This window comes from Astyanax mexicanus, chromosome 23 (assembly GCF_023375975.1).
Source record: "Astyanax mexicanus isolate ESR-SI-001 chromosome 23, AstMex3_surface, whole genome shotgun sequence".
NCBI lineage: Eukaryota > Metazoa > Chordata > Actinopteri > Characiformes > Acestrorhamphidae > Astyanax > Astyanax mexicanus.
In genome coordinates this window covers 7912850-7926513 of record NC_064430.1, presented here as the reverse complement: position 1 = coordinate 7926513, position 13664 = coordinate 7912850, and the positions used below count along the sequence as shown (strand labels likewise).

The 13664-nt window shown below is 35.0% G+C and overlaps 1 protein-coding gene across 5 annotated transcripts in view; it reads right to left on the bottom strand.

Annotated features, from left to right (window-relative positions):
* Positions 1-13212, bottom strand: part of slc39a13 (solute carrier family 39 member 13) — a 32483-nt gene extending 19271 nt beyond the window's left edge. For 2 of the 5 annotated variants that reach the window (XM_007246903.4, XM_049471234.1), the window contains exons 1-4: positions 13046-13212; positions 8933-9320; positions 4979-5086; positions 3021-3154 (exon numbers count right to left, since the gene is read on the bottom strand). In XM_007246903.4, coding sequence (XP_007246965.3) covers positions 3021-3154; positions 4979-5086; positions 8933-9320; positions 13046-13078 — 663 coding nt within the window. In that variant the 5' untranslated portion in view covers positions 13079-13212. Of the gene's footprint in view, positions 1-3020; positions 3155-4978; positions 5087-8932; positions 9321-11849; positions 12151-13045 lie in introns of those variants that run through there. The other 3 variants (XM_007246904.4, XM_022667064.2, XM_022667065.2) reach the window with 3 other exon arrangements.
* Positions 13213-13664: the final 452 nt, after the last annotated feature.

Genomic DNA, 13664 nt, shown 5'->3' with positions numbered 1-13664 from the left:
CTTCGGGAGTACAGTTTAATTCCTAAATTTACCTCAGCAGCAACTTTAGAGGAAACCCTGCAATATGGCTCAAGTCGGCCCTTATTTGGAATAAAGTACCGTATTTAGTAGGTAAACACATGGGTATTACTGAACACAGAAAATGAACTGAAATAATCCCCATATATTATGCAGTAATTAAAGTAGAACTGCAACAGGCCTACTCTTCTCAGACCTGAACACAAAAATACTGGCAAGCATTCAGAGACTGTTACTGTGATTCTCTGCACAGGTATGGTGCCACCGTGAGGCCCAGTAATGAAACTTCAGTGCAAATATTGCAACACACAGCACAGTCCATTCAATGTGATGTGTGCTGCATTTAGACTACATTTATCCTCTTTGGTAACACAGATGTTGTGATGCATTATAAATAATTGTCTGGGGATATATTTAGTATCACAGAATCACAGTATCACATCCATCATGATATTAATGTTATTACTGGGAAAAATATCATGATATCCCTTGTTTATTTTGGAATAAACAGTACAGGCCAAAAGTTTGGACACGCCTTCTCATTCAATGTGCTTTCTTTATTCTTTATTTCCATGACTGAAGGCATCAAAACTATGAATGAACACATGTGGAGTTTTATGTACTTAACAAAAAAATGACCCCGCCTCCGCAGTCACCGGACCTGAACCCAATCCAGATGGTTTGGGGTGAGCTGGAGCACAGAGTGAAGAAGACAGAGGGGCAACAAGTGCTGCTAAACACCTCTGGGAACTCCTTCCTTCAAGACTGTTGGAAAACCATTTCAGGTGGCCACCTCTTGAAGCTCATTGAGAGAATGATGCCAAGAGTGTGCAAAGCAGTAATCAGAGCAAAGAGTGGCTATTTTGAAGAAAGTATAATATATATATATATATATATATATATATATATATATATATATATATATATATATATATATTTATTTTTTTTTTTTTTACATAACTCCACATTTATAGTTTTGATGCCTTCAGTGAGAATCTACATATACATATATACATATATATATATATATATATATATATATACATATATATATATATATATATATATATATATATATATATATATATATATATATATATATATATATATATATATATATATATATAACTAAATCAATGCAATGGGGACATTGCATGGGTAAATTATTGAATTTAGACCACACACATACAACTGCACTGGTTCTGGTTTGATGAACGGATAAACTAACAGATGGACTGATAAGCAGACAGTAGAGCTAGCAACCTATTTTGGTTATGACGGCCAAGATTCTCTGAATGAACAGAATGAAGCAAAGGGAAATGCTTACTATTATGAAAGCTGCATGGGTGGCAAAATAGAGTTTATTTATTAATTATTTGAATGGTAATCAAAGGGCATGCTTTGTATATCCATATCATTTGCCTCTAGATAAATACAGCTCTGAACAAAAAATAAAAATAAGAGACCACTTCAGTTTCTGAATTAGTTTCTCTGATTTTGTTATTTATAGATATATGTCTGAGTAAAACAAACATTGTTGTTTTATTCTATAAACTACGGACAACATTTCTCCCAAATTCCAAATAAAAATATTGTCATTTAGAGCATTTATTTACAGAAAATGAGAAATTACTGAAATAACAAAAAAAGATGCAGAACTTTCAGACCTCAAATAATGCAAAGAAACAAGTTCGTATTTATAAAGTTTTAAGAGTTCAGAAGTCAATATTTGGAGGAATAAACCTGGTTTGTAATCACAGTTTTAATACATTTTGACATGTTCTCCTCCACCAGTCTAACTTTATGTCTGCACTCCTGGTGAAAAATTTCAAGCAGTTCAGTTTGGTTTGATGGCTTGTAATCATCCATCTACCTCTTGATTATATTCCAGAGGTTTTCAACTTGGTGAAATCAAAGAAACTCATTCTTTTAAGTGGTCTCTTATTTTTTCCAGAGCTGTATAAGTGTATAATATATATATATATATAAAAAATATGTACTTGCCACAGGAATCAGTCTGACTAACCAGAGACACATGAGGAGTTTTATGCTATGTTTAGACAGCCAGCCCCAGTCTGATATTTAGTATTTTAGGTAACATCCTGTTAACACAATGCCCTACATGGGCTCACTCCTGAGTATTTGAGAGACCTCATCTTATATCTTAATATTTTTTTGAACGATATTATACCCTAACAATATCGAGCCATTTCTTCCACCTCTTATCACATCAGGGTACTACTTTTTTTTTTTTTTTTTTTTTTTTTTACTGTTTTTAGCAAAAGAAAAATTCACACTGTTTTCGTTTACCATTATATCTTTATTAAAAGTATCATGACATTCTGGATCATTGACTTCTATTACAAATCAGATTAAATTCTTGTAGTTTTTAATAGCTCAGGTAGGGATGTGGCACAAATCGTATGCAATAATAAAATAAATTTTTCATTGTGTTGCAGTAGTGTATTCTTAAAAAAAAAAAAAAAAAAACCTCATTAATTTATATCGTTATTGCGAAAATACCATCAAATATCGTGATATTATTTTAGGGCCATATCGCCCACCCCTACTGTTCACTACAACCCACTGCACAGGATCACTCTGGTTTGTGGACGGTGGAGTGGGTGGATGCCAGTGTTTCATGGTGCCTCCATGTCTATGTTACCTTCTGACTCTCTCCCTTTAGTTTGGCTGTTGTATTACAATTTCTAACTGATTCAATTGCTAATATAGATATTCACTTAAATATAATTGACCTATTTGGATCTATAATGAGAGAAAACGCATGAAATCAGACACCCAAATTCGATCATCTGATCACTAACAAATAACATTGCGGATAGTCATCTCCACAGACCTGATTTACGAAAACAAATCTCTGAACATATCTGAAATGCCTGTGGCTAAAAATCTTCTCAGGTTACCACCCAAACATGCACTACTCTAATTTGCCCTGTATAAAAACATTAGCTAAATGTTTTAGATGTAAATTTAAGACTCACGTTGCTTGAACGGTTCATGGTCCTGCTCTCTGAAGCTTTGTCATCATCAGGAAACATCTTCTCTATCATCAGGAAGAACAGCAGACCTATAACCACCCACAGTCCCTGGGTACGGTAGTGCTTCTGGCTCCCATCTAGAAACACATCAGACAAAGACGGAACATATATATTACAGCTGACATGAGATGGGATCTACATTAACCCATGTGCCAGATACATTAGGTTATCTGCTACCTGTGTGAACATGATGCACAGCAAAGAGAGATGCATTAAACGATGATAAGAACTCAGAACTTAAATTTTACATTCTGATCAATACATAAGAAAGAATAGAAGTCCAATAAAAAGTAAACAAAAGTTCTCTACATCATGATTAAAAGACCTGGGCAAATAAATTAACAATAACCAGGATAGCAGCATTACTAACAGAACCATTTGGATGCTTAAAATGTTTCAGAGCATTTTTTATATAGATTGCCTTTCATTACTTAAAATATTTTTATTTAACAGTCATTATTTAGAGCTTTTGTATTCATACACTATGGTTTAATGTCCCAGACAGGGATTAAGGCTAGTCCTGGACTCGTTTCTCTCAGTCAGTGGAGATCCTTTAATACAGAATGGCTTGGAGTTCAGGATTAGACGTAATCCCTGTCTGGAAAACTGTCCGTACGTGTCAAAATATGTATTGGCACCTAGGGCTGTGTGCTCTTCCCAATTAGTTGATATCGATATGCACCATAGTGAAGATATCAAAAATAAATTCTGGATTATATTTTATTTTCTGTCATAAACTGACAAACTGTAGCACATTCTCACGTATATTGCTCTCATCATTTTAATATAAAGTTTTTTGCTGACTTAGTATTTTAAAATACCTACATTGTATCTCAGCATGATGAGATAGCATTTTAAAATAATGACCTAGTACCTTAAAATATGAGAAAGCATCTTAAACTAACGACTTTGTACATGTAAAAATATATAATTTTTGCTATATCAAAAATAAAATTTGGATTATATAAAATTTTCTGTCATAAGTAGACAACTGTAGCACATTTTTTGTAATATATTAATCTCTCTCTAATGTTTAAGAATCTATGTCTTTATTTTGAGATAGTATTTTAAAACAATGAGATATATTCTTAAAGCATCTTGCAATAATTTTACCATCTTAAAATAATGACCTAGTGTCTTAAATAATGAGATAGAATCTCAATGAAATAGCATCTCAAACTATGGAGATGGCAACTTATGTAATGAGAAACAATTTTTATTTTTTAATTTGGTTTAAATTTTAGGACCCAGAAATGGGCTTCAATACACAGATAACCCATATAAAAATATATATTTTATATATTCTATATATAGAAACTGCAATAAATGTTTGTGTTATGTTTTAAGATGTTTTAACAGCAAAATAACATTTAAATATTATTAAAAAAAAACAGTAAACCTTTAATCAATAACAATATTTAGACATTGGAATTAAAATAAGATCTTGGAAAAATGTAGCATATCGGCTCATTTACAATAAATCCCTTTTTCCCCCCAAGTAAACCTTAATTTTAATTGGTCTTAATATTAGCAATGCGTTATACGTTTATATTGTCCAATAAGTCTTTAAAAACGACCAACCAACACATTTTAAATATAACATTATATATGACTTGGTTCTAATAGCAAACACTCTATAAATAAAGCCTTTCAGGAGTAAATGGACAGCAACAGAAACAGGGTAAAGTGTCAACAGAGACCCAGGAGAATGAAACATGAAAGAGCAGGTGGGTAAACGGATGAATTTCAAAACCGTGTAGAGGGTGGAGGAAAAGCAGGGCAGCAGAATAAAGCATATGGGAAACAGAGAATAAAAGAGCTGAATGAAAAGAGACAGGTGAGAAGGATGAATGGATAAAAAAAAGAACAACAATGAAAATAGAGAGGACAGCATGTCTTACCACTGCTGCACGTATGAGCCCAGGCCTCGGGGAGGAGGTGAAGAAACACATCGCCGAGAAGTCCACCAATCGCAAAGCTCAGCAGTTTCTTCAGCTTCTGACGACCATCTACAGAAAGAGCGTGAGTCACAGTTACCATGAGCTTTAACCATTAGTATTAGGACTCTTATAAATCTCCTTACCTTGGTCTCCTTAACTGGTCATAAACAGACAACCAACCAACCAAAATACGGGAGCTCTACCACCAATCAGCACACTTTATTAAATCCTGAGGAAGAGCTTAGTTCCAGAAAACACTACATGTTTAGTTGATTCCATGGTGCTCCTACATGGCCATGCTTCAATAAAAAAAACTGTCCTTTAAATAATTGTTTTAAATTAAAGCAATTACAGATTATTATAGATGTCTCCTAATCAACATCTCTAGATCTTGTAGTTTTAGACTGACAATTATCTTAAAATAAAGGTGCTAAAAAAAGGGATACTTTATTGATGCCATAAAAGAACCGCTATTTGTTCAATAAAGTAATAAAAGTACCATGTTTGGAATAGAGTGTGTAGGTGTGAAGAAACACAAAAAGGCTAAAACAATGTATTCTTTTTCTTATAAAAAAAAAAAAAATAATAATAATAATAATAATCCAGCAGGTATCTGTCTCTTATTAAATAAATTGGCATCTCCTTAGTATGAGAGGCTCTCTTTTTATTTGTAGATATAAATACGTTAGTTTGTGATGATCTCTTAAAATGCTATCTCCTTATTTTAAGATACTAGGTCATTATTTAAAGATGCCCAAAAAGACTGCAAGATGCCATCTCATTATTCAGAGATACTATCTCAAAATAGACAGATTCTTAAAAATGACAAGAACAATATATTTGAAAAATGTGCTACAGTTTATTTGTCAACTTATAGCAGAAAATATAATATAATCCAAAATTTATTTTAGATATCCTTATTCTCTCATCGCAAAAAACTGAGAAAAAAAAAAAAAAGGTTAAAAAAAAGTAGGGGTGGTTAAAGTCTTCTGAAAATGACATCAGGCACGTGTGAATGTTTCCTATAATACACTTAGTTTAGGATTGGATTAATGCAGAAACATCAGCCATCAACATATACTACAAAATTGGTCTAGGGTCCTAACAGTTTAGCTGTTAATGTGCAGTAAAACATTCATTGGATGGAGAGTCTTACCAATAGGAAGTACAATAAAAAGACTAATATAAAGAAAAATACTAACTACTAAAATACTGGTAGTCATTAGTTGCAGCCGTACAACCTATAAGTACCCAGTTAATCTTTTTTTGACCACAGCATTAGAAGCAAATCCACAACTTACAGCTAAAGCATCTTTTATCCTCTACAGAGCAGGGCACACCCAACGTGCCATAATTAGCAGGGCCTTAACCACTATACCCACAGAGTCCAGCTTTAGAGGGTCAAACCTGGAATCAGACATTCCACTTGACTCACATCTTCCTCAGTGGAACCAGACTGGTGAACTATTTCTGTATTCCTTGAAAAGGACATTATTCTACTTCCCAAAAGCATTATAGAAAAAGCACTCCATACAACACCTATATTAAAATAATGATTTTAATAATAATAATAATAATAATAATAATAATAATAATAATAATAATAATAATAATAATAAAAACACAACTAAACACAAATCAATTTCGGAGAGCATACCTGTTCAACTGTTGGGGCAAGTCATTAATAAATCCTACTTATGGACTCATCAACCACAGTCAGAGACTTGGGCAAGCCTTAACAGGTGTGGAAATAGTTGCTCAAGGACGTCAACTACATGCCACATAATTTTTTTATTTTTTTATTTCAGCCTGTGCCCCACAAGTTACCACAAGCCTGGCGCTGGACATCATGCCAGCGTCTAAGGCCATGTTTAAAATTATAGCCAGCCATCTATTTTTTAATAGTCTGGACCACCAGAAACCACATGAAATATTTTTTTTGCAAACTGAATCCAAACCACATTTAGAGATGATTAAAAATGCAATTAGAATCAGAATTGTTCAGATGTGTCTCAGTCTGGATACTCTGAATGCACAGATTGGATTTCCGTGTGTCTTTTGAGTCACTAACAACCTAATCTAATCCAGAGCAACAGCTTGCCTCTGTACTTACTAATGCTAAGGTTGTTACCATAGCAATCTACATAGACAGGTTTGTGATGTTCAGACATGCAAATCCAAACTGATCTGGTCATCACACTGGATTTTGCCTTTGCTAAGTTCTGTGGGTAATGGAGGCCAACGCCCCATGTGGAAAGTTTGCTCACTTAGTGGTCATTATTGGAACACCACCAGGCAGTTGTTTCCAGTCATCACACAAGACCAGGCTCTGATCTCTATGAACGGAAAGAGACTGCACAAAAAAACGGGGGACGGGAGAGAGGAGAAAAAACAAAAAAACAAAAAAAAAAAACGATAGTTTGTAGTGTTTGCCTCAATATCGCACATAACAGCTTGTTATGGCAACTGAACATATGCAGGTCTCCACACAAGAGCAACAGCACATAACCGGCAAGCTGTATTTCTCTAACTGTCGAAGGGCAGAACTTTATCAGTAAACAGATGAGAGTTTTAGGAACAGATTCATTCATATTACATAGCCTGTTTTTAATAATGGTAACAGTCAAGAGGGCCAAATCTAATCTGAGTAAAATTTGGAGTTGAACAAGCTTTAAGTAAATGAAACCAACTGTTAAAAGACATGTCTTCATGTTTTTATGCAAGTCTCCACTGATTAAATTAATACTGTGTGTGTGAGAGAGAAACACTGGACTGATTGCCTAAAACTGAGGTAAGAACTGTACAACACAAAACTAGTAAATCAGTCTTGTTCCCTGCTGAATTTACCATCAGCAGCTGCAACTGGCCACAGGCCAAAATCACTCCATGCATGAAGTTTGTCAACACCACCACCAAGGTAAACTTTCAGTTTCTGTTTCTTGACCTACATCCTGTAAACAGCTCTTAAAGGAACTAAAGTTCACTTGTGTGTAAACTGCACAAAAAAAGTCACAACAAAAATGTTCCTGAGAAAAAAGAAAATTAATAGGAAATTAATTTTTGCTTGGTTGTACTGGGAGGTTCTAGGGGTGGGGCCACAAGGGTATCGGCCCCAGCTAAAATCTGACTGGCAACCTGAAGAGCCCCTGTCCAAAGAAAATTCACAAAAATCTACTGAACATCCACAAAAAGGCAAAAATGAAAGCAAAGACTGGCAAAACCCGATAGCAAATCATTTTTTAAATAAATGCAATAAATAACAATAAACCCAAGCAATCAATTTATATAGTGTGTATATTTTATTCATTTTTTGAATAGTTTTGAATTTGCAACTTACACTTTTGACTGTTAAAATTTGGATTGCAGAATTTATTTTTATTATAACTCCACAGATTTTACTGTGCAAGCTTTTTAAATTATATTATAAGTATTTGAACATGTGGTGTGACTGGTGAAATAATATTTGGCCCCTCTTTGATTATATTGTGGCCCCTTGATGGTTCCTTACTAAGAAAAAACATAGATCCACTCCGGCTAAGGCCAAGAAAAATAATCAGGTATAAACAGGGTCAAAAATTAACTGATTTCCCTGCTACAGCACTCCAACTAAACCTAGTAAGCATCTTGCACTAAAGGGATTTCCAGTAAGAAATCCACCAAACTCTGTAGGAATCCAGCACTCTAGAATAGAAAGTGCTAACAAGATCTCAACTACTCCAATTCTTGACTCCCATATAGAAGATTCCCTACTGCAGGTTCTGTGCAACACATGATGCAACGAATATGCAAGACTAAGAAAACCACAAAACCTTGATTGTATGTGGTGTTGTCCTGCTAGACACCCATGATTAAGAACCATATACTAGACAATTACAAAACAGGCCAACAAAAACAGGAAACCAAGGTAGGACTTACCCTCTGTTTTCAGGGCTGCTCCAGCCTCAAAAGGGATCACCAGGAGGGGGAAGATTCCACTAAGGCCCACAGCAACGGACCCCACAAGCGAACAGAACCAAACATCGACACTCTCTCTGGAAAACATCTTGGTCAGGCTTTGGAGGCCCAGGACCTCCTCAGCACACCAGGATGCTGATCCAGCTGCAGCAGCTGCAGCATGAGCCAATGCCGTCTGAGCCACGTTCTTCCCACTGGAGGACGAGGTGGAGGTGAGGGCAAGCAGGGCAGCGCTAACCAGGAGCACGGCCAGTGCCCAGATGGGCCTCCCGGGTCCGGTGCTCATAAGGCCAGACCTCTGAAGAGCACTTGTGAGCAACATGTATGGAGCTGCAAGGCAGAAAAGAATCTTCACACACAAAAATGGTATGAAAAAAGATTGGTTAGTTTAAGGTTTTACACAGTTTTTTTTTTTTTTACATATACATGTGTCCACCAATAATCTGCAGTATTTGTGGCATCTTGCAAAGAACCATCTTTAAGTATCTTTATTTTTGAACCACTGCTGATGCTGAACTCCACTTAAACTCACGTCAGAATTTCCAAGTAGGAAAATTCCACTGGAACAACAAACCCACAAGTCGGATTTCCTACTTGGAAACTTGGGAAAGCCTCACCAAGCACAAGGTCACAATTCAAGACTGAAGTGTGTAAAAAAAATATATATAATATTAAATAAAATTTAAAAAAATCTTATTGAAATCAATTATGAACATAGTACTGTCAAATTTCTATGTGCAGACATGTTTTCATTAAGCCTGGATGTGCAGAACAGACAATAATGCATCTTTATCGACTGTTACATCCAACAGTTCTAATCTGGGACAATGCTAACAATAAATACTAAAATATATTAAAAGTGTCAAAGGTATATTTTTGGCTGGACCTGGGTGTGACATCCTTTTCAGCTCCATCCAAGGTAAATGGAACACTGCATTAGACCAGTGGTTTACTACACAGTTTTCTTACTTTAAAGAACACTGAATTTATCTTAAGAATGGCTTGCTAATTAGTGCAATTATCTGGATCAGGTGTGTTGAAATCAAGCTACACTTAAACATTCAGAGCATGGGGTCCATGGACAAAAGCAATGGCTCACAAAGGGCTGGTGTGGCTGCAAGTTTTAGGACTGACTGGTTCGGTTGATTAAACGAGTGGAATCAGGTGTGCTGCTTGTCGTTTAGAATGAAAAGCTTTGCTGATAAGACATAAGACACCCCTGGTTTAGACAGTATGTGCATGCAAATGTAACATATATAATTTGTTGAATACCTCAAATATAGTTAAAACGGGTCAAGACATGTTTAATGTCCAATGTTTTAACCAATATTTAATTAAAATAAATTACATATTTTCTTTTTTTTAAGCAGTGCTTGATTGTTTTCATACACATAAAATAAAATTCATGCCACAGATGGTTAATATGAAACATATATTTCAAAGAGCAAACACAATCAAATGTAAATACACTTTGCAGCTTTGCTTCTCTGGGATAAAGCTGGGCCCTGTTCTACACAGATTATTTTTTTTAATGGCGCTTATAGCTCATTTACAGTACAATACTAGGCTTAATCCATGTACAGAAAAAAAAACTTTTAAAATATTGTACAAAATAATGTTTATGCAATACAGACTTCTAGCTACTTACATGACCAGCTTTTTCTTGGGCATTTATTGGGCTTAATGAATAAAATATTAGTTAACCTACTAAACCACTAAACATTTGGGCACATATGGCTTATTTAACTTGTTAGCAGGTTAAGCTAACCTAGATCATTCATGGCTATAGCTATTCAGCAGTTTAACACAACCTTAACATACAACAACCATATTAAAAAAATACAGAGCTTTAAACATTTACAAAATACAAATAAACAACTGAAAATATACAAACACCGCTCTGGGAAAAAATAGACCACTTAAAAATGATGAGTTACTTTGATTTCACCAAATTGAAAACCTTTGGAATATAATCAAGAGGAAGAGGGATGATCACAAGCCATTAAACCAAGCTGAACTGCTCAGATTTTTGTACCAGGAGTGGCATTAAGTTATCCAAAAGCAGTGTGTAAGACTGGTGGAGGAGAACATGCCAGTTTGCATGAAAACTGTGATTAAAAACCAGGGTTATTCCACCAAATACTGATTTCTGATCTCTTTATGAATGTAAACTGGCTTTCTTTGCATTATTTGAGGTCTAAAAGCTCTGCATCTTTTTTGTTATTTCAGCCATTTCTCATTTTCTGCAAAATAAATGCTCTAAATGACAATATTTTATTTGGAATTTGGAAGAAATGTTGTCTGTAGTTTATAGAATAAAACACAAAATGTTCATTTTAACTACTCAAACGTAAACCTATAAATAGCAAAATCAGAGAAACTGATTCAGAAACTGAAGTGGTCTCTTTCTACTTAAACTACATCATTCATGACTACATTCATTCTATAGCTATTCAGCAGTTTTAAACAGATTAACGTTTTTAAGCTTTACAAAATTTAAATAAACAACTGAAAACATATAGCTAAGCATAAGCTAACATATTTGGGTAACATTACTGCCCAAATTCCTTGTAACCTAGGTAACTAGATAAGCTAGCGAGATTAGCAAAACTCCAAAATAAATCACAGCTTCTAGGATAATATCTGATATTAAAAAGCAATTAACAATCGCTTAGTTAAGTCAATTTCAGTCTAATAAACAAACTATTTCACATCTTAACATCTAGCTGAAGTAGCTAAGACACTGGAGACGAGCGGTACGTGAGGAACATGCCAGAAAAACTCCATACTGGAGGCTGCAGCTAGAAATTCCTCTGATCCAGAGAGCTGCTAAAGTAGCCAGCAGACTTTAAATACTTTACCTTATTAGCTTAAATACCTGCCAAACAGTCTTCTACTGAAGGTCACACAGTTATATAGCTCTCTAGTTCAGCTAGATAGCAAAAATTCTAGTATAAACACGCTGCATGTCTATTTCTGCATTAAATATCTACATTTTCTGGATTAGCATTAGCTACTCTCCGGTGCTCTGTCGAGTTACGCTACACGCTGATCCGTGCTGCCCTACGACACTGAGCATGCGCGGACCTAGCTAACGCTACATTCATTATTATTATTTTTATTTAATAATCCCGTTTTTTTCCTCTATTTATTTTGTTTGTGCGTTTAAACAACCTGTACTCATCACATAAACTGTCAATACACAAGAGAAAATAAATAATTAAAAAGCATTCTTTTTTGTTAATTTGTTTTTTTATATATTACACAATCCAACATAATAAAATAAATACAATACTAGGTTAAAATCAGCATAGCATATACAAGCAACATCACAAATATAACAAAAAAACACAAACAAAAAAAGTGGGATTCAAATAAAATTTAAATGTTTATAATAATAGGGTATATTTTTAATAAATGTAACTAGCGAACAATATGTACCTGAACTTACAACAACAAAAAACTCTCACTGTGGTCAAATGAAGGGTCATCAAAGACATACAATATATATTGGACTTTGAGGAAAATTTCCTTGCCTAACCTTCTCTTCAAGTCTATGAAAAAGTTTAATCCAAATAGAGCAAGAAAATATACAATAAAAAAGGCTGCTAATGTACTATGTGGCTCTTTTACAGAAAACACGCATTACATTTATAGCTAGCTATGTAAAATCACTCAAAATAGTATAAACTGGGTAGCATCTATGCAAGATTTTATATAGCAGTTCTTTTATTTTGTTACTGAGAACATATTTGTGCGCAAGAGTCAAATAAAACAAATGTTTATCCTCTGTTAAGTTGACCATGTAAATGTTAGTAAAAGGTAACTTATAGGTTACATTTTAATATTTAAATATATAACCTAGCTAGCTACACTAGGGAAGCACAGTTTAGCTTGGTAGCACAATTCGACAGAACACCGGTTCTTCACCACTGTAGTAAACTCAGTAAATCCGTTAAAAAGAAAGCGCTAGTTATCCAGAGAACGACCTAACCCACCGTGAAGAAAGTTGCAGGATATTTTACAGCAAGTAAAAGCTTTTAATTAAGCTTTTGATTAAAATCTCTCACCTACCTTACAGTGTTCACTCCGGCTGGTCCCTGCCATCCAGCTGCAGCTACGTGTAGGGCGCTGCTGAGCTGGACGCAGGCAGTGCTGTAGCTGCTGCTGCGCGGGGGGAGAGAGCTGCGCTGTCTGGATCTCTGGCTCAGCCCGCCGAGCCGCCACGTCTCACCCAGCGGAAGAGCCTTTCACACGGCGTAGGGGGGCGGAGCAGCCCGCTGGATCTGTTTCCGGAGCCCGTTGAATAAACTGGACTATTATACAGTTTTAATTACTGACTGTATGATTATAATTTGTACCATTTTCTCTGTGTTACCTAGCGGTTATATATTTTATATGTATTTATTATTTTTATTATAAGCAACAGAGAAGAAATATGAAGAAAAATATACAGCTCTGGAAAAAAGAGACCACTTAAAAATGAAAACCTCTGGAATATAATCAAGAGGAAGATGGATAATCACAAACCATCAAATCAAGCTAAACTGCTTGAATTTTTGCACCAGGAGTAAAGGCATAAAGGTATCCAAAAGCAGTGTGTAAGACTGGTGGAGGAGAACATGATGCCAAGATGCATAAAAACTGTGACTAAGAACCAGGGTTATTCCACCAAATATTGATTTCTGAACTC